This window comes from Oncorhynchus keta, chromosome 27 (genome assembly GCF_023373465.1).
Source record: "Oncorhynchus keta strain PuntledgeMale-10-30-2019 chromosome 27, Oket_V2, whole genome shotgun sequence".
Taxonomy (NCBI): domain Eukaryota; kingdom Metazoa; phylum Chordata; class Actinopteri; order Salmoniformes; family Salmonidae; genus Oncorhynchus; species Oncorhynchus keta.
In genome coordinates this window covers 36,150,260-36,171,476 of record NC_068447.1, presented here as the reverse complement: position 1 = coordinate 36,171,476, position 21,217 = coordinate 36,150,260, and the positions used below count along the sequence as shown (strand labels likewise).

Here is a 21,217-nt window from a genome sequence, read left to right as displayed (position 1 = left end):
AATGGAAAAGGTTTGGAGCCACCAAGACTCTCCCTAGAGCTGGCCGCCCAGCCAAACTGAGCAATCGGGGGAGAAGGGCCTTGGTCAGGGAGGTGACCCAATGATCACTCTGACAGAGCTCTAGTGTTCCTCTGTGGATATGGGAGAACTTTCCAGAAGGACAACCATCTCTGCAGCACTCCTCCAATCAGGCCTTGATGGTAGAGTGACCAGACGGAAGCTTGCCTCAGTAAAAGGCACATGAAAGCCTGCTTGGAGTTTGCCAAAAGGCACCTAAAGACTCTCAGACCATGATAAACAAGATTCTCTGGTCTGATGAAACCAAGATTGAACTCTTTGGTCTGAATGCCAAGCGTCATGTCTGGAGGAAACCTGGCACCATCCCTACAGTGGCAGCATCATGCTGTGTGAATGTTTTTCAGCGGCAGGGACTGGGAGACTAGTCAGGATCGAGGCAAAGATGAACAGTGCAAAGTACAGAGAGATCCTTGATGAAAACCTGCTCCAGAGCGCTCAGGACCTCAGACTGGGGCGAAGGTTCACCTTCCAACAGGACAATGACCCTAAGCACACAGCCAAGACAACGCAGGAGTGAGTCCCTGAGCAGCCGAGCCAGAGCCCGGACTTGAGCCGGATAAAACATCTCTGGAGAGACCTGAAAATAGCTGTGCAGCAACGCTCCTCATCCAACCAGACAGAGCTTGAGAGGATCTGCAGAGAAAAATGGGATAAACTTCCCAAATACAGGTGTGCCAAGCTTGTAGCGTCATAACCAGTAAGACTCGAGGCTGTAATCACTGCCAAAGGTGCTTCAAGAGTCTGAATACTTATGTAAATATGATCATTTCATTTTTTAATCAGTAAACATTTCTAAAAACCTGTTTTTGGTTTGCAATTATGGGGTATTGTGTGTAGATTTATGAGGGGAAACAAACAATTGAATACATTTTAGAATGAGGCTGTAATCTAACAAAATGTGGAAAAAGTCAAGAGGTCTGAATTACTTTCCGAAGGCACGGTATTATGACTCCACAGTAGACTCATGAACCATGATTATCTCCTCACTTTGTATATAATCTCTGTCTCACTGCCTAACATTATTAGCTTTTCTCTGCTCGTCTTCACACCTGTCACCTCTGTTTTAAGTAGTCGTTCTCTATGTTCTGTAGCTACCACACTGCCACTCCAGTCTGTGAGAAGCTAGGCTTATCATAACTCAATGAAATCTAAGGAAGAAAAAAAAAGCTATTTCAATGTCACGTTCTAGTATTTCTTTGTGTTTGTTTAGAAATGTTAGATTATGTTGCTCCATATCTGAAATAAACATGTCATGTTAGGTGCATAGAATAATTTATCATTTTTTTCTGATGTAATGTAGACCTCTGGACAGCAGGGGGCATAGTTATTATAATCTCAACGGTAGCGCAGTCCTACTTCTCAACTTTGTCTCTGAGACACATACAGTAGTTCACCGGTAACTGTGGGCACAGGCATCTTCAATAAATGTTGGTGGCCAATAGAACATCATATCTGTGTGCATTTATGATCTATGTGTGTTTTCTTTACTCTACTCATACACTAGGTGCTATCTAGAACCTAAAAGGGTTCTTCGCTGTCCACGTAGGAGAACCTTTTAAAGAACCCTTGTTGGTTCCAGGTAGAACCCTTTTGGTTCCAAGTTTAACCGTTTTGGGTTCCATGTAGAACCCTTTCCACAGAGGGTTCTACATGGAACCCAAAATGGTTCTACCTGGAACCAAAGGGGGACTACCTGGACCCAGAAAGGGTTATCCTATGAGGACAGCCAAAGAACCCTTTTGGAACCCTTTTTCATTAGAGTGTACAGTACACATGTACACACTCACACACTCATCAAGGTAAACTACAGAGTATAGCAGAAATGCAGTATGACATCATAATACACCAGGTATGGAGATATATAGAGCTGTATATACACTACCGTTCAAAAGTTTGGTGTCACTTAGAAATGTCCTTGTTTTTGAAAGAAAAGCAAACTTTTTGTCCATTAAAATAACATCAAATTGATCAGAAATACAGTGTAGACATTGTTAATGTTGCAAATGACTATTGTAGCTGGAAACGGCTGATTTTTAATGGAATATAATAGGCGTACAGAGGCCCATTGTCAGCAACCATCACTCCTGTGTTCCAATGGCACACTGTGATAGCTAATCCAAGTTTATCATTTTAAAAGGCTTATCGATCATTAGAAAACCCTTCTGCAATTATGTAAGCACAGCTGAAAACTGTTAAAGAACAATAAAACCGGGGTGTCCCACTCCTTTTTCTATTCTGGTTAGAGACAGTATTTCTGATCAATTTGATGTTATTTTAATGGGGCGAAAAATGTAATTTTCTTTCAAAAACAAGGACATTTCTAATTGACCCCAAACTTTCGAACGGTAGTGTAGGCCTGACTCCATCCCCTCATTGTTGGAATTTGAATGAGAAGTACATTACCACCCCCTCCTCTCTGTCCCTTTTCTCTCCCAGCTTTTCTGTTGTGACAGGTGTGTGTGTTTGTTCTATTTGTCCTTATGTAACAGCGTGCCTGCCTGTCAGTCAGCTGGGTAAAGTGAGATAGCAAGGTGCAGGAGGAGGGAGGTGGAGAGAGTTTGGGCGGGGTGAGTAAGTTCCGAGGTGTCAGAAGGCTGAAGAATGTAGCCTTGCAGCTCTGCAGGGTGAGCGAGAGAATGTGAGTGTGTGTGTGTTCGTGAAGTGTGTGTTTTTTAGGGTGTGTTTGTTATCACGCTCCACCAGTCCGTGTGGGACCTCTCTTTAACTGTAGGAGCACGGTAAGGACGTTTGAATTCACTCCTAAACTTTCTGTACAGAACAACAGAGATGACATGCTGTAACTAGTGGTAAGTCTTGAGTGATTGTCAGTTGGAATGTATGTAATACTTGTGTATGCACGGTTTGTGCTTATTATAGAGCTGACTGAGTCAGTATCTCAGTATGGTGAGCCTACTGTGCAGCATACATGAGTGTTGCAAAGGCTGTTGAATTCAGCTTTATGTATTTATTTATATTTAAACAGCTTTTATAGATACTATCGATGTGGATGTGTTTATTGTAGACAATGGTGTTGAAAGTGTCTAGTGAGGATACGGCAGGGTTTTTGATAGCTTTCATTACAGTTCACTACAGTTCATTACAGTAAGTTCATGTTTATGACAGTGAGAGGTTACATTTGGTATCAAAAGCAGACATGCAGTGTCCACTACATGTAGGACCGAGGGAGGAAGTGGATTGAGTGAAATTCACGAGAAGTCGCCTGAGTGTGATAATGAATGGGTGTTACCTGTGACAGAGTGTATGTCATTACATTGAAAGAGAACAGAGCAGTTGGGTTATGTCAGAGGCTGTCTCCCTGTTGCCATCGCAAACACACACACACTCACTCACTCACACATTCCCTCACTCACTCAGTCAGTCAGTGAGCGTTACATTAGTGTGTGTATACAGCATGTGCAGTGTCAGTGTGTGTGTAATGTCTGTGAGGAGAGAGAGTAAAAACAACGTTTATGTTGGAGATTCTAAGAGAATCAGCTTGATGGAGGAGTGGAATCAGTGGATGGAGTGTAGGAGGCAGAAGAATGCTTGGATGTGACAGATGAATCATTAGAGTGTTCTCACTGTATTCACTTCTTCTGAGTTCTACAATAGATGTCCTTCAACTCGTGGGTAACTGTTTTACCTGTTTCACACATGACGCGAGAGCCATTATCGACATTTCCATCATTATAACACTACAGTGGTTTGAAGATGTGATGTCGTCAAATAGCAGTGAGGGTTCAAAGCTTAGATAAACGAGAGTCTGTTGTTGTTCTCCCTGGATGGATGGTCAGTGTTTCCCTTTGATGGGTCTTGAAAAGGATTGTATTATTCTATCACTAAGCATAAAGCTTGGGTTGCTCTCACCTCTGGTGTCTGTCTGTAAAGCAAATCAAATGAAATCAAATGTATTGGTCACATACACGTGTTTTGGCAGATGTTATCGCGGGTGTAGCGAAATGCTTTGTGTTTCTAGCTCCGACAGTGCAGTGATATCTAACAAGTAATATCTAACAGTTTCACAACATATACCCAAAATACACGTAAATCTAAGTACGGAATGGATTAATACCTATATGTCAGATCGCCATTGGACTACGATACAGTGGCATAGTATAGAATACAGTATATACATACTGTATGAGATGGGTGATGCAATATTTACACACAATTAAAGTGACTAAGATACCGTAGAATAGTATCTGGTACAGTTTATACATATGAGATGAGTAATGCCAGATACGGGGACATTATTAAAGTGCTTAGTGTTTCATTAAGTGGCCAGTGATTCCTAATCTTTCTATAGGCAGCAGCCTCTGATGTGCTGGAGATGGCTGTTTCACAGTCAATGGTGTAGTATTGAATACAATACAGTATATACATATTTAATGAGTGATGCAATATGTAAACACAATATAAAAGGGACCGACTCTGATGTGTTAGTGATGGCTGTTTAGCGGTCTGTTGTAGAGACAGAACAAGAGAGAGGTGATGGAGAAGTGAGAGGTGAAGGACAGACAGAGACCAGGGAGATCAAGAGGACAGGACAAGGAGAATTGTGTGAGAGGAGCCTGTTAAAGTAAGTCTTTGGTCAGTCACAGTGCAGATCAATAGAGTATTATGACTTCTCATCAATGGCAGGGAGCACATGTGTTTTTAAAGTCCTAGCACCTGTTGTGGGCCCATGGAGACATGCTGCCGCCCTGCCTCTTCAACGCACGCTGACAGGCAGTCCATCAATAATGAATATGGAGGAACAGGAGGCAGAGGGCAGCTAGCGAGGAGGTGACACTGTTTCACACTGCAGATAATACATCTCTTCCACACTCACTTCTCTCCTCCTATCCTCTCTGCTTCTGCCTTCTTCTTCTCGTCACATATTGTCAAAAGTTCCCCATCGGTTTCTAATCTGAATTTCATCCGAGGTGAAGAGGGTCATGTTGGTGCCTTCTGAGAGTACCTGCAGCCCCACAGAGGGCCTCAGTCAGTTGCAGCACTGTGACAGGCCTACAGGAGACAGATCCATAAAACATGAGGCTCTGATGTGATCTGTGATATGGTCACCCTCATGATTTATACAACAAACTTTTTACTCCAATATCAACTTTGTGTAAGCGTATTATGTGAACACATGAACACAGTCACAAACGCAGGAAAAACATTAACATGTTTAATTCAGTCTAAAGTATTTTACATATTACAAATATTACAGCGCCCTGTTGTTGGCGCAATGGAAGATGGAGCATATTTGGAGCCTTTCACAAAAAAAAATATATGTTTTATTGTCACGTACAGTACTCGTTCAAGGGTTTTTCTTTATTTTGACTATTTTCTACACACATATATATATTAGATTTTAGATTCTTCAAAGTAGCAACCCTTTGCCTTAATGACAGCTTTGCACACTCTTGGCATTCTCTCAACCAGCTTCACCTGGAATGCTTTTTCAACGGTCTTGAAGGAGTTCCCACATATGCTGAGCACTTGTTGGCTGCTCTTCCTTCACTCTGCAGTCCAACTCATCCCAAACCATCTCAATTGGGTTGAGGTTGGGTGATTGTGGAGGCCAGGTAATCTGATGCAGCACTCCATTACTCTCCTTCTTGGTCCTTCCCCAGGCGTCATTGTTTCTGTTTCCTGTCTGTGCGCTGTTCGTGTTTCTTGTTTTGTTCATTTGTTTATTAAATTATGCACTCCCTGAACTTGCTTCCCGACTCCCAGCGCACTCGTTAGAGTGGTAGCTATGCTGGTTAAGTGTGCCTTGAATTCTAAATAAATCACTGACAGTGTCAGCAAAGCACCCCCACACCATCACACCTTCTCCTCCATGCTTCACGGTGGGTACCACACATGCCAAGATCATCTGTTCACCTACTCTGCATCTCACAAAGACACTGCAGTTGGAACCAAAAATCTCCAATCTGGAAATCATCAGACCAAAAGACACATTTCCACCTGTCTAATGTCCATTGCTCGTGTTTCTTGGCCCAAGCAAGTCTCTTCTTCTTATTGGTGTCCTTTAGTAGTGGTTTCTTTGCAGCAATTTGACCATGAAGGCCTGATTCATGCAGTCTCCTTTGAACAGTTGATGTTGAGATGTGTCTGTTACTTGAACTCTGTGAAGCATTTATTTGTACGGCAATTTCTGAGGCTGGTAACTATAATGAACATATCCTCTGCAGCAGAGGTAACTCTGGGTCTTCCTTTCCTTTGGCGGTCTTCATGAGAGCCAGTTTCATCATAGCGCTTGATGGTTTTTGCGACTGCACTTGAAGGGTTCTTGAACTTTTCCGGATTGACTGACTTTCATGTCTTCAATTAATGATGGACTGTCATTTCTCTTTGCTTAGTTGAGCTGTTCCTGCCATAATATGGACTTGGTATTTTACCAAATAGGGTTATCTTCTGTATACCACCCCTACCTTGTCACAACATAACTGACTGGCTCAAACACATTAAGAAGGAAAGAAATTCCACATTCAACAAGGCATACCTGTTAATTGAAATGCATTCCAGTTGACTACCTCATGAAGCTGGTTGAGAGAATGCGAAGAGTGTGCAAAGTTGTCATCAAGGCAAAGGGTGGCTACTTTGAAGAATCTCAAATATAAAATCTATTTTGATTTGTTTAACACTTTTTTGGTTACTACATGATTCCCGTATGTGTTATTTCATAGTTTAGATGTCTTCACTATTATTCTACAATGTAGAAAATAGTTAAATAAAGAAAAACCCTTGAATGAGTACATCGGATAGGTGCAGTGAAATGTGTTGTTTTACAGTGTCAGCCATCGTAGTACGGCACCCCTGGAACAAATTAGGGTAAAGTGCCTTGCTCAAGGGCACAGACAGATTTTTCACCTTGTCGGCTCAGGTATTAGAATCAGCGACCTTTCAGTTTTTGGCCCAAAGCTCTAACTGCAAGGCTACCTGCCGCCCTAACGCTCTAACACTCACAGGAGGAGTGGCAACAGCAGGGGTATCAAATTGAGATGAGGAGAGCAAAGAAGGCCTTTGGGAGGGGATGTTCAAAGTGTTATCATAAGTAGCCTAGAAAGCATATTAAGTATGTTGTGTTTTCATGTGTGATATGATGCGACCTAGGTTTGGATATGGCTGGGAGCCAGGCGTAAAAAGGCCATCTGAGTCCTCCTGTGTGATGTGGCAGCCGGTGTGGTGTCCCTATCTTTTGGTGTATAACTATGTGGCTTTGTCACCAACTGTCCATGTTTTCCACTCCATAAAAGGAGCACTCTGGTGGTGCACAGCGGTAAATTGTATACTATTTATGTATCAGATGGAAGACAGACCTGCAATAGAGACTGGGTGCGTGAGTTTGCTATCTGTTTGTGTGACTAACTACAGTAGCCTGCTCAGTGCTATATATTTATGTGCTGTGTGTATACACACTGAGTAGATTCGTTGTAACACACACTTGTAGCATTATGCTCATGATGACCTTCCATCACTCGCGGCCCACAATGCATCTACACCGACCTAAATGGTGTTAATAATCCATCGTCATGGCAACAGTGCTTCTCAACCCTCAACTGCCTCTCCGCCCACATAGGTCTCACAGCAACCGTCACTAAGCAACCCCCTCTTACTTCTCAGTTTCTCCATTTGTGAGGCTGCGGGGGCAGAGAAAGAAATGGAGTAAGAGATGATGTTACATCAAGTAAATCTGATGTCATATATGACGTGACAAAAAGTATGATATCATATATGATGTGACAAAAATATGATATCATATGTGACAAAAATCACATGATGTGACAAACATATGATATTATGTATGATATGACCAATGACCCAACACACCTCCAGGCTGTGTAAGGACTATTTGACCAAGGAGTAGAGTGATGGAGTGCTGCATCAGATGACCTTGCCTCCACAATCCCCCAACCTCAATCAAATTGAGATGGTTTGGGACGAGTCGGACCGCAGAGTGAAGGAAAAGCAGCCAACAAGTGCTCAGCATATGTGGGAACTCTTTCAAGACTGTTGGAAAAGCATTCCAGGTGAAGCTGGTTGAGAGTATGCCAAGAGTGTGCAATGCTGTCATTGAGGCAAGGGGTGACTACTTTGAAGAATCTAAAATGTAAAATGTATTTTGATTTGTTTAACACTTTTTTGGTTACTACATGATTCCATATGTGTTATTTCATAGTTTTGATATCTTCACTTGATGTCTCCACTATTATTCTAAAATAGTAAAAATAAAGAAAAACCCTTGAATGAGTAGATGTTCTAAAACTTTCGACCGGTTAAATATGATTAGAAAGAGTGGAAATATTGAAAGTGTTTTTCACTGAAGCTAGAGATCTGATCTCCAGAGCTTATCAAGAGGAAATTGCGGTACATTTTTAGAGAAGTCTGATTAAACATAAATAGAGTAGAAGGTGGTTATCTTTATATTCCTTGGCCATATGCAACGTGAAGTATAGGGCAAATCACAGAAGGTTTGGTGCACCTTAATTGGGGAAGACGACTCGTGGTTATGGCTATAATTAGTGGAATGGTATCAAACACATGGTTTCCATGGTTTCCATGTGTTTAATGCGATTCCATTTACTCCGCTCCAGCCATTATTATGAGCCGTCCTCCCCTCAGCAGCCTCCACTGACACAAATGTAACAGATATATTGGCCACTAACATTTTTCGAGGTGGTGGTGGAGTGGTCAGAGTTGTGTCTCTATACAGCTGGCTCCAGTCATTGTGACCACTGTTGTTAGTACATGACATGCTATGGTTCCCTGTCTTCAAACAGCCTTTTCACAATATTATTGCCTTGTTTCACCCTTTTTTTAATCAGAGGAAACCGTGTATTTCTGGGGAACAGGAAATGCTGTTGAAAACACACTATGACGTGTGCACATGACGGTTGTAACAGCAACGCTCTATTACACAAAGAATATATTATCCTCAACCTTAACAAATGTGTCTACTGTGGTTGTGTAAGGATCATTGGTGTTGTTGGCCTGTTCTAATTGTATAGTCCTCCAGTGTTCCTTCCTCCCCGTCATATATTTTCTGTCAGCTTCACACCAACCACAGGAAACCACTGCTTCTCAGGGGAAGAGAAGGAGAGAAACAGGAAGAAGGGAGGACCAAATAGAGAGAGAAAGAACATAACTTTCCTAATTGTTGTGCCCTATTCCTACAGAGCATGTTGTCAACGCGTGTGGGCTAAGGTTTTACAATGACGTTGGCCTGCATTATAGTCTGAATAAAGCTTTGCCCACATACATTTGCATGCTGCCCCAGTTTCTGCTTCCTTGGGCCTCTGCTCTGTCGTTATGTTTTCTTCAGGAAGTGAGTAAGAACCAGAGGGCAGCGCCTGGGCAGAGTGGGTGTGGCAAGGGAAGGGAGGAAGTCAAGGCAGGGGCATGTGACTTGTGACTGTGGTGAAGTGGTTACTCACTGACGGACTGGCCGACTAGCTCCCTGGGTGACTGTTGCTACATGGGATAGAGAGCAGGACAGTGGAGTAGCTGTTGGATTTCCTGGAAGATCAGGGCATGAGGGGACTATTGGGCTGGATAGGAGGCTGGCTGCTTAGCCTGTCTGTACATGTCTGTGTGGAGAGATGCAGCTCTGTAGGCTACATACAGTAGGTCAGACAAGTGTGTGTTGTAGTACTGTACAGGCCTAGTGGGAAAAGTTAGCGTTCGTGTGTATGTGTCTGTTTCATAATCTATTTGTCAAAAGTGCAGTCCTATGCGTGCATGCGATTGTCTGTTATTGTAAACACCTGGTCTTTCCAGACAGGTGTGGAATGAGTGGTATGTGGCACTGGCAGTGAAATGTGTTTGTGGCTAATGACTGCCCTAATGTTTTTTTTTTTAACTGTTATTTTAATGTAGAGAGAATGTGAGACAGAGAGAGGGAGAAGTCTGAACAGTGGTACTAAACTCAGTAGTACATTAACTGCTCAGGGAGTTTTCCGGCCTGGACAAACAAAGAGGGATAGAGAGGGTACAGAAAGAGAGAGAAGGGTCAGAGAGGGAGTGAGAGGGCAGAGACTTTGGTTCACAAGGCAGGAAACGACACGTGATTCTGTCAGCTCCAGTGTAAGGAACATTTTGGAGGAATGGGAAATGCTGCTCCGATCATGTTCTATTACCATTGGTGTGACTGGAAGGGTTGCTGCACATGATAAAAAACATATATACAGTAGCTGTGTAAATTCTGATCTTTGTTGTGGTGAGAGTACAAAGTGCCAGTGTGAATGTGTGTAAGTCTGGTCCTCTTCCCTCATGAGATCCAGCAGGAGAAGTTTCCTGCCACGCCGGTCTAATTTCTACATGTGAGTGACTTACCTATGAGGGACAATACATCTGTGTTTGGGGCTGGAGATGACTAAGTTAAGTATGTCCCCTTTTCATCAAGCCCTTTCCCCTCTCATTCAATTCTTCTGTCCCCACAGTGTGGAAACAGAGACCCAGTGTGCGGAGCCACCCGGGGCCCACTCAGACGGCCCCTACAGCCAGACCACAGCGTACCTGCGTGGCACAGAGCGCTACAGTGACAGCAGCAGTGGTCCTGGTCCTCCAGGCCCTCGGGGGCCTCCGTGCGTGGCCCCTCCCAGCTCGGCAAGCCTTGCCTGGGCACTGCGAACACGCCATCAGCCTGCCAGCCTGGCCCTCCGCAAGCAGGAGGAGGAGGAGAACAAGAGGTGCAAGGCCAGTCTCTCTGACAGCTATGAGCTCTCCACAGACCTGCAGGACAAGAAGGTACCCCGGGGTGTGGGCGTGTGTATACAGAATGTGTCTGTACTGTATGGTTTGAACTCCATGTCGTTTGTGTTGTGTGTAGAGAGAGAGAGAAACAACAAGCGTGATAACATGCATTACTTTACTGGCAGTGAGTGTTGTGGTAGCCCTGTCTATAACTCCTCTGTCCCCTGTCCTGTCTCCTCTGCCAGGTGGAGATGTTGGAGAGGAAGTATGGTGGCTCCTTTGTGAGCCGCAGAGCAGCCCGGACCATCCAGACGGCCTTCCGCCAGTACCGCATGAACAAGAACTTTGAGCGCCTCCGCAGCTCAGCGTCCGAGAGCCGCATGACGCGACGCATCATCCTGTCCAACATGCGGCTGCAGTACTCGTTTGACGACCGCCAGCCGCAGCAGCAGGGGACCGGAACACAGACAAACTTCACACACAGCGTGGGCATCGGCCCTCCTCATTCACCTGACACAGAGAGGACAGGAGACTACACACACCTGGAGGACTCCTTCACCAAACAGGTTGGTCAGTCATCTGGTGCATTCGCTACAGCAGTGATATGTTGAATCAAGTGACTAGTTAAATCAATTCTCAGTTAGAGATTCTATTCCTGCTTGAGTCTCTGTTTTGTCATACTGCAGGTTGAATATCTGTCCCTTACTGTACCAAGATGTTCTATCCTCTCCCTCCATGTGCCATTCAGGTGAAGTCCCTGGCTGACTCCATGGACACCGCCCTGACCTGCCGTAGCGGGCGGGATGACTCCCAGGAAGACTTTGGGGAGTGTGTGTGGAGCAGCAGCAGTAACCCCTCCTCTCAGAGAGGCCTGTGTGAGAGACCCCGGGGAGGGGGAGGGGGCCTTAGCATGCACGGAGACAGCACAGCCACCTCCTACAGTGATGTCACTCTATACATGGACGACTGCATGCCCTCCTCGCCCCTCTCACTGGACCGGGCCCCCAGCAGCACAGACACTGAGTACTGGGGCCCTGGGGGAGGCGTGGGGGCCCGTGAGGACAGCAGGGACACTGAGGGAGGGGGTAGCAGTAACAGCCGTCGCAGCACTCCCTGCACAGAGTGTCGAGACTACCGTCTGAGGGGCGCCCACCTGCCCCTGCTCACCATCGAGCCTCCCAGCGACAGCTCCGTGGACATGAGCGACCGTTCAGACCGTGGCTCCCTCAGCAGACAGATCTACGAGCAGGAGCCAGCGGGAGGAGCAGGCTCTCCTCAGGGAACACTCAAACACTCCCCTAACACTCCCCGCTCTGTCTCTACAGCTGCAGCTCAGGGCCAGACCCGCGGCCCCGGCCGGGGCCCCCCCCTGCCCACTCAAATCCCCCACCACGTGGCACACCACCATCACCACCACCCTCACCACCACCACCAGTACCCAGACACCCCCTCGTCCTCCTCTTCCCCCCAGCAGCCCCCCACCACCCCCCTGTCCTCCTCCTCCTCTGCTGCGCTGCCCCTGGTGGCCTGGAGCAGCCCTGTCTATCTGACGGGGACAACGACTCTCTCAACTCCACCACCAACTCCAACGAGACGGTGAACTGCAGCTCTGGCTCCTCGTCTCAGGACAGCCTGAGGGAGCCCCTACCCCCTCTGGGCAAGCAGACCTACCAGAGAGAGAGTCGACACAGCTGGGACTCACCGCCATTCAACAACGACGTGGTGCAAAGACGCCAGTACCGCATCGGACTCAACCTATTCAACAAGTAAGACTATTGCAATCCATTTATATTTGACATTTAAACTACGTAAAACAACCACATGTCACAATCAACCACATATCACAATCCTTGAATGTAAAACCTTCAAAACAGGACAAGTCAGGATATAGTGTCACCGAGAGGGAATTGGGAGTCGTTCTCTTGTGATTTGTCATTGTCTGATTGGTCTTTGTGATTCTCAGGAAGCCAGAAAAAGGGATACAGTACCTGATCGAGAGAGGCTTTGTGTCCGACACTCCGGTCGGGATCGCTCGCTTCATCCTGGAGAGGAAGGGCCTGAGCAGACAGATGATCGGAGAATTCCTCGGCAACCGGCAGAAACAGTTCAACAAGGACGTACTGGAGTAAGGGAATGAGCGACGGAGAGGGGGAGGATTTCCAAATGGGAGTATACAGTAAATAGGAGATTACTAGAAGTAATTGGAGAGGCTACTGTTACAGTAGTGACTGTGTCTCCTGTGTGTGTTATAGCTGTGTGGTGGACGAGATGGACTTCTCAGGTATGGACCTGGACGATGCTCTGAGGAAGTTCCAGGCCCAGATTAGAGTTCAAGGAGAAGCCCAGAAAGTAGAGAGGCTCATAGAAGCTTTCAGGTGTGTTCAATAGTCCAACTCATGTGTCTATTGTGTTGTTAGACACTCTGTGGAAATAGATTGAATGTACAGTGAGAATGTGTGTTGTTGTTTTGGAAATCCCTCTTAAATCTACACTACTACTCTCTCTTGAAAGTACTTGAAACGTGTTCTCCTTTCTCCCCCAGTCAGCGGTACTGTGTGTGTAACCCGACGCTGGTCCGCCAGTTCCAGAACCCAGACACCATCTTCATCCTGGCCTTCGCCATCATCCTCCTCAACACGGATATGTACAGCCCCAACGTCAAGGCAGAGAGGAAGATGAAGATAGAGGACTTCATCAAGAACCTCAGAGGTGCAGTTGGAACAAGCAGATCCATAAACGCGCGCACAAACAAAACACTCCGAGGAACATTGAACTTAAGGTCCTCATGTGAGAAACAAGATTCTCAGGCTGGCCCCCAGACTATAACATGGCAATACACTGTGATCAGTGATGGCTATTTCCACTGCGTTTGTCTCATCCTTTTGGGTTATATGAGTTTTAAAAATAAAAGTGAGCCTGCTACCTCCCAGACACTCATAACGCGAGAGACTTTCCATCAAATAGTTTTTTTCAATCAAATGAGCAAAATATTTAAACACAGCAGGAAGTAGACTGATGTAGGCGCGTTTAACGCATTAACAGCCTATCTCTTTCCCTGTGTGTCTACCAGGAGTGGACAACGGCCAGGACATTCCCAGGGATCTGTTGGTGGGGATCTACCAGCGCATCCAGAAGTGGGAGCTAAGGACCAACGACGACCACGTGTCCCAAGTGCAGGCGGTAGAGAGAGTCATAGTAGGCAAAAAGCCTGTGAGTTGTCTGGGCTTGAAATGTAACTGTAGCCCCGTGTCATTTCCCTGTTTAGCCTGTCAACATCTGTGGTACTATGTGTTGTTGCTATGTGTTACTGCATTGACAAGCTGTAACACAAGCTGTTACTGCTCAGCCTTAGGGAGATGTAATACTAAACTATTTTCTTTCTTTGTGTTTTGTGTAGGTGATGTCTCTGCCACACCGCAGGCTGGTATGCTGCTGTCAGCTCTATGAGGTGCCTGACCCCACCCGACCCCAGAGGACAGGAGTTCACCAACGGGAGGTCTTCCTGTTCAACGACCTGCTGGTGGTGAGGCTTCCTAACACATCCTCCTAACAATGGGAACTCCTATGAGAGCCTCCTGCTAATGCGTATGGAGAGTTGGAGACCATCAGGCTATCCTAAACAATGTAGAACTATATATAATGTTCTCTTTTCTTCTCCGTTTACAACCACATGTTCTCCATGTGCCTTCTCAGGTGACTAAGATTTTCCAGAAGAAGAAGACTTCTGTGACGTACAGTTTCAGACAGTCCTTCCCTCTGGTGGAGATGCAAGTCCACATGTTCCAGAACTCATGTGAGAGCCTGTTTCCTCCTCTGCCTCTTCCTCATATTCAACACTAAACCCCTCCAGACATCTGCACATTTACTTATCAGTAGTTTTCTTCTTTGTACGCTCTGTACTCTTTCTCTCCCTCCATTAAGTTGATGAATATGCTCCTCTCGTATCTTTGAATGAGTTCACTCACTCTGTGTGTGTCTCTGTCTGTCATGAAGTTAACAGCCAGATGGTAAATGTTGTGTTTTTACATGATTCTCTTTCTCTGTCTGTCTCTGTCACCCAGACTACCCCCATGGAATCCGTCTGACCTCAGCAGTGTTGGGTGGAGAGAGGAAGGTCCTTATCGTGTTTATGGCTCCCAGCCAGCAGGACCGCACCCGCTTTGTCAGTGACCTTAAAGAGAGTATCGCTGAGGTGCAGGAGATGGAGAAGTACAGAGTGGAGTGTGAGTACACCTCCCCCTGTTGGTCATTATGGGGAACTACGGCTGTGTGTGGCTCAAAGGTGTAGTAGAGTAACTAATGATTTCCTGCATCTTACCCTATCCACCTGTAAGTGAAAAACAGGAAGAAAGGTAGTGATGTGCATGAACTATTTCTATTGTCAATCTTCTTCTCTCGGTCTTCCTCTCAATCTCTCTTTCTCTCCGTAGCCGAGTTGGAGAAGCAGAAAGGCGTGATGCGGACTGGCCTGCTGACCGGCTTGGTCGGAGGTGGAGTGGGTGTGAAGGGTGAGGTGGCGAACGGCACCCTGGGAAGGCCCAGTCTAGATGACAACTACTCTGCGGGAGAGGGACTCAAACGCTCTGCGCTCAGCTCATCTCTCCGAGACCTATCAGATGGAGGTAAAACATACACACACAAACAAACGCACAAGAAAACACACACACATACACTACCGTTCAACATTTTGGGGGTCACTTAGAAACGTCCTTGTTTTTGAAAGAAAAGCACAAAAAAAAGTCCATTAAAATAACATAAAATGAGAAACAGACGCCTCACAAGTCCTCAACTGGCAGCTTCATTAAATAGTACCCGCAAAACACCAGTCTCAACATCAACAGTGAAGAGGCGACTCCAGATTTCCTCTGTCCAGTGTCTGTGTTCTTTTGCCCATCTTAATCTTTTATTTTTATTGGCCAGTCTGAGATATGGCTTTTTCTTTGCAACTCTGTAAAGAAAAAGAAAGGAAGGTCTTAGTTTCTTGCCATTTTGAGCCTGTAATCGAATCCACAAGTGCTGATACTCCAGATACTCAACTAGTCTAAAGAAGGCCAGTTTTATTGCTTCTTTAATCAGAACAACAGTTTTCAGCTGTGCTGACATTCAATTAGCCTTTAAAAATTTGAAAAAATTCAATTAGCCTTTAAAAATGACAAACATGGATTTGCTAACACAACATGACATTGGAACACAGGAGTGATGGATGCTGATAATGGGCCTCTGTACACCTATGTAAAATCTGCAATTTCCAGCTACAATAGTCATTTGCAACATTAACAATGTCTACACTGTATTTCTGATCAATTTTATGTTATTTTTAATGGACAAAAAAAAATACATTTTCTTTCAAAAACAAGGACATTTCTAAGTGACACCAAACTTTTGAACGGTAGTGTATATATAGAAAGTACATACAAACCACTTCCTGGAAATTGTGTCTTATGCTAATAAAATACTCTCAGTAATCCTGCCGTTTAATAGAGATATTCTATATGCTCTTTTTACTGACTGACTGTGATCTTTATAAGGATTCATAGAAATTCTTCAGACACTAATGTCTGGACACTGAGAGTAGAGGGTACCTTGTCCATGGGGCAGCTTGAGATTCTTCCTTTGCTTCTTCTGGTCTCATCTTGTTCTATTATCTCTGGCACATGAAAGAACACTAGCTTCTGCAAGTCATATCTCTCACCTCTCTGCAACCCCACTCTGCAACATTCTGTTACTCTATTTCCTCTCTTTCGTAACCTGCCTCTTCCTGGCTGGGTGCAGGGAAACGTGGTCGCAGAAACAGTGTTGGCTCCCTCGACAGTACCATGGAAGTAAGTCTGAATGGACAAACTGAATGGTGTACCTGCCCCTTTAATACGTATACCTCAAACATAGCCATCCCAGTATATCCCTTTAATAGAGCCATAAACGCCTAGTCTTTCCCCTCGTCCTCATCCTTGACCCCTTCCTCAGCATGCTCTGTGTGTTTTATGTGTGTGACTGACATGTGTGACTGACATGTGCATGCGTGTGTTCTGGAATGAGCTTTTCATACCTCTGTACTCTCACAACAGCCTGGGCATGTTCTTGTTCTCAACTCTTGTTCTTCTCGATTCTTGCATTGTCAAAAAAAAAACATTTCATTGGTTTGTTGTTGGTTTGCAGGTATTGTGGTGTTTGTCATTGCAGTGTTTCGGTGATTTCTCCAAGGCATTCTGATAGGATGTCATATGCATGAATTACTTCCTTTCCAGAACTCCTTCTCAACTCTCCTTCCTCTTCCTCTTTGTCTTCCTCAGGGTTCCATCATTAGCAGCCCCCAGCCGCACCAGCGTTACCCGGTTCCGGGCGTGGTCCCAGGCTGCTACCCTACAGAAGACTACCGGCCGCATCGCCCCATCCTGAGCCCCGGAACGGGGGTGGGGGGTGGGCCGGGGCAACAACACACCGCTGCTGGGACGGGAGTTGGGGGGGTTCCCAGCAGTGTAGAGAGAGCGGGGGTGGGGAGCGGCCCTGGGGGGGGCAATACGGGCTCCTTCCTGGGCTCTCTATTCGGCAGCAAACGCGTCAAGCCGCCAAGTCCCCTTATACCACCGGGGCCACCCTACCCCGCCCCTGTCCCCCCACCCACTACGGGAGGGCCCCCTCCTCACTCCCCATCATCTCTGTGCCAATCGGAGGGGGGCCCTTCCAAGATCCAGGCCCTGCATGCTCAGTACTGCCACACGGCCGCTGTGCAGCCCCCTCCTCCCTACTACCATCACCATCGCTACCACGTCCAAGCTGGCCCTCCTCCCTTGCCAGGCGGGGGCGTGCCCCCTCATATCCTTCAGAGAGGGCCGTTCCCCTGTCGCCCTCCTATTGGCCCCCCTCACACCCAGCTCCAGCAGCTGGCCCATCTCTCCCAGCTTTCCCAGCATGGCATGCAGGGTCGCTACAGCAACATGGCGGTGGGCTGTCCTCCCCCCCTTTCTCCTCACTCCCAACATTCTCAGAACCCCCAGTTCACCATGTACCACACACAGCCCACACACTCTATCAGGGCGGGCGCCATGCCAGGCAAACCTCCTCTGACTTTGTCTCACTCCCACCCGCACCCCCACGCACACTCCCACACCCACCCCGGGCACCCCCTCAGTGCCGCGCCGCACCCCGCCCCCCACCCACATCAATCTCGCTTCATCTTTGGCACGCTGCCCCACCAACATCAGCATCAGCAGCCGTCCGCTTCCGTCAACACCCATCACGCTGTGCCCGCCGCCCAGTATCAGCCCCTGTACCCTCCTCTCTCTTCTATCCCCCCTCCCCCCCCACACTCCCCTTTACCCCCCCCTTCTACCCCCCTTATCCCCCTTATGCCTCTTTGCCCTCACCCCCCACAGCACCCCGGTCAGTCTCAGCAGGGCCCCCAGGTGACGGGACCTGGGGCGACTGGCACAGGGGGCAGCTCCAAATCCAAACCTATCAACCGGATCAGCACGGTGGTGTGAGCAGCAGAACGTGGGGCCACAGAAGGCAGAGGTCAGAGGGCAGGATGGAGGAAGGGGGCGGAGCTAGGGACAGGGATAGAGCCAGGGCTTGTAGAGGTGAGCAGGACAGCAGCAGCAGTAACAACAGCGCCAGTGACAAGAAGAAACGCAACTTATTTCGTCTCTGCTACTTTCACCTCCGCTTCCCACACATGTAGACCGACAGAGCAAAGGAAAGAGAGTTGGAGCTAAATGACATGCATATAGCTGAACACATACAAGACACACAGGAAGAATAAACACACATAAAGCAATGCCCACGTAAATGTAGTTTCTCAGGTGAACTCTATCAGCTCTCAGCACACAAACTCATAAGGGAGAGTCACAGGTCGGCGCAATGATGTTGAAGTTGGCGGCAGGCAGGAAAAACCATTAAAACACACACACACACACAAAATCAACAGTTTCTCTAGCCATAGAACTGATGCTGGTTGTAAATGTACAGTAGAGGGCCTGTACCCAGTGTTTCACTGTCTGAAGTATTATTTGAAACTCTGGACTTTGCCAAGACATGAGCTTGAGAGTGTTTTAAACATAAAGCACCAACATGTAATCGTGCAACGTTATGAATGGTGGCAAATCTGACGATGAAAACACGCAAGATTTGGTTCTGGTGTTGTTGAGATAAGGACATTGCTGACCAACAGAAAGACCATCTCCACCCACCTGGATATGGAAAAAGACTTCACCACTAAATACATTCCAGCAGGGTTGTGCGTTGTAAACAGCCATTGAGGATAGTTGCAAAAAGAATCCCCTCGATTTTGCAATAATCTATTCAGCTTCATAATAAGTTTGTCAATTACCACGGCAGGTCTTCATCACTGAAAGGTATCCTTTTTTAAAGTAGACCTCAGAGACATTTGCTTTGTCTTCAGATTTTATGACTCACGGTTCAATGGCAGTCTTAGGCTCTATGGTCTTTTACATGTAAAGAGAAGTCAGCTGGTTTCATAGGATTTACATGCATTCCCTATAGGGTGTGTGGATTAATGATGCTACCAATAATATTTTTGAATGTTTTTAAGCTTTTTTGCTGTTGTATAAATGTTACATATGTAATTGCTGAGTATGATGAATATTGTCTACTAACATAACTGTTTTGATCCAGTGATTAATTAGATATTACAGATGTTTGATTGATTTTTAAAAATGGATTATACAGAGGATATATACACTTATTCATTCCCTCATACTTGTATGTAATGAGGGTGTTATAAAGTGTGATTTATTTTTGTTCTCTATGATGGTTGCCATTGATAACTTCTATTTTCAGTTATTATTATTGAATGTTAAAAATATTAGTTCATATTTAGGACAATTTTTGTTCTCAGAGAGTTGTGTACCCTATAGGAGACTGATGATTGTGTGAACTAGTAGTTGCACAATGTCCAAAACAAAATGGTTAATTGGAGTCAAAATGCATATGAATAAATATGCTTTCCCACCTCAGACCCCTCTGAAAGATCCCCTTATAAGGGCTTTGACCTTTTACCTGCTCATGGACAATGATCCTCATTTCATTGGTGACCCTGTCGTTTATGTCCTCCCTGTTATCCTCCCTGTTATCCTCCCTGTTATCATGGGACTCACTCAGAAGCATCTGGTCTTGTTGAGAGAGTTTCTCACATGGTGTGTGTTTGGATGGTCTATGTCTTTGAACAAGCACGCTTTGTAATATAGTTTTGTGGTTTTGCACACGTGGTGTCTTAAAGTCAAAAATGGCATTATTTTAAACACCCTCCTCACATACCCGCTTGCCAGTCCTCAGAGAACCCTAATAGCCTACACCCCAGCACCCTTACTGAATGGGCTTGTCATTAGATCAAACAGGTTTGTTAATCTTCTCATCTCTGTTGAACACCTTTCTTACTTCCTCTCTCTGTCCTTCTATTGCACTGTGTTTGAACAATGGTAGATTGAACAAGGGATTTGTGTTTCAGGATAAAGGGAGTCATTTAGATTTAGGATGGTGAATTGTAGTTATAAATGCTAGACAATACTTGTGGACAACGAAGAGACAGATTCATGTTAAAAGCCAGAACAAGAATATGGGTAGTCAGGGAAAAATGTAAGGTTTTAGGGGTGGTTGAGGTTGAAGTTTTTTTGTTGGCTTTTTCCTGCATAATTCCCCCTGTATTGTCTCTTTGTGACCCCTCTTGCATGAATATATCTGCACTTATTGAATGGATTGTACTGTATAAATCTGAATGTACATATTATATCGAGGTGTGTGTGTGTGTGTGCGTGTGTGTATGTGTGTTTGTGCGTGCGTGTGAGTGAGTGAGTGTGCGTGTGTGAGAGAGAAAGATGAGTAGGGGACTTTGGTTTGAATATTGAATTATTTTTTATTTTAGACTGAGGGTGAGAGAATAAATTGCAGTAATTAAGTGTTTGTTTGTCAGAGAACAAATTGATATTATTTTAAACATGATCTTAAGAATTTAATTTGTGTATGTAGTAAGTATTAACTGGAAGAGTAGAGAATTGAGATGTGAATATTTATTGCTTCTGATATATTAAAAAGTGTCCTTGCAGTGAAACAATCTTCCGTCTTTTATTGGTGTCTTCATGACAGAATAAATCTCTGCAAATGTGATGGACAGCAACACATTTTCTTTATTTATAGCTTACTGTGTAGCACTTTCCCAGCACTTTAGAACAAAATGTAGAGGGTGTGACATATTGGTCTACTTCCTGCTATTCAAACCTGAAATCAGAACAGAATTATCTTCTACCAATCAAGAGGTACAGCTGTTTTAGGAACCGCATCAACTACTTTCATCAAGCTTACTTCACACTTTTGACTTAACTGCCATAGAACTTGGGGGGTTATTATAGTTTTGTTATTATAGAGTTGCAAAGAAAAATCCATATCTCAGACTGGCCAATAAAAGATTAAGATGGGCAAAAGAACACAGTAGACAGAGGAACAG

The 21,217-nt window shown here is 45.4% G+C and overlaps 1 protein-coding gene across 1 annotated transcript in view; it reads left to right on the top strand.

The window, feature by feature from the left end:
- LOC118359889 (IQ motif and SEC7 domain-containing protein 2-like) overlaps nucleotides 1–20,827 on the top strand; it is a 49,000-nt gene extending 28,173 nt beyond the window's left edge. The window contains 17 exon segments of the mRNA XM_052482589.1: nucleotides 7,183–7,249; nucleotides 9,574–9,692; nucleotides 10,344–10,388; nucleotides 10,509–10,815; nucleotides 11,007–11,327; nucleotides 11,510–12,172; nucleotides 12,175–12,527; nucleotides 12,725–12,886; nucleotides 13,014–13,136; nucleotides 13,304–13,470; nucleotides 13,832–13,971; nucleotides 14,159–14,284; nucleotides 14,455–14,554; nucleotides 14,823–14,984; nucleotides 15,192–15,383; nucleotides 16,534–16,583; nucleotides 17,052–20,827. Coding sequence (XP_052338549.1) covers nucleotides 7,183–7,249; nucleotides 9,574–9,692; nucleotides 10,344–10,388; nucleotides 10,509–10,815; nucleotides 11,007–11,327; nucleotides 11,510–12,172; nucleotides 12,175–12,527; nucleotides 12,725–12,886; nucleotides 13,014–13,136; nucleotides 13,304–13,470; nucleotides 13,832–13,971; nucleotides 14,159–14,284; nucleotides 14,455–14,554; nucleotides 14,823–14,984; nucleotides 15,192–15,383; nucleotides 16,534–16,583; nucleotides 17,052–18,242 — 4,288 coding nt within the window. The 3' untranslated portion in view covers nucleotides 18,243–20,827.
- Nucleotides 20,828–21,217: the final 390 nt, after the last annotated feature.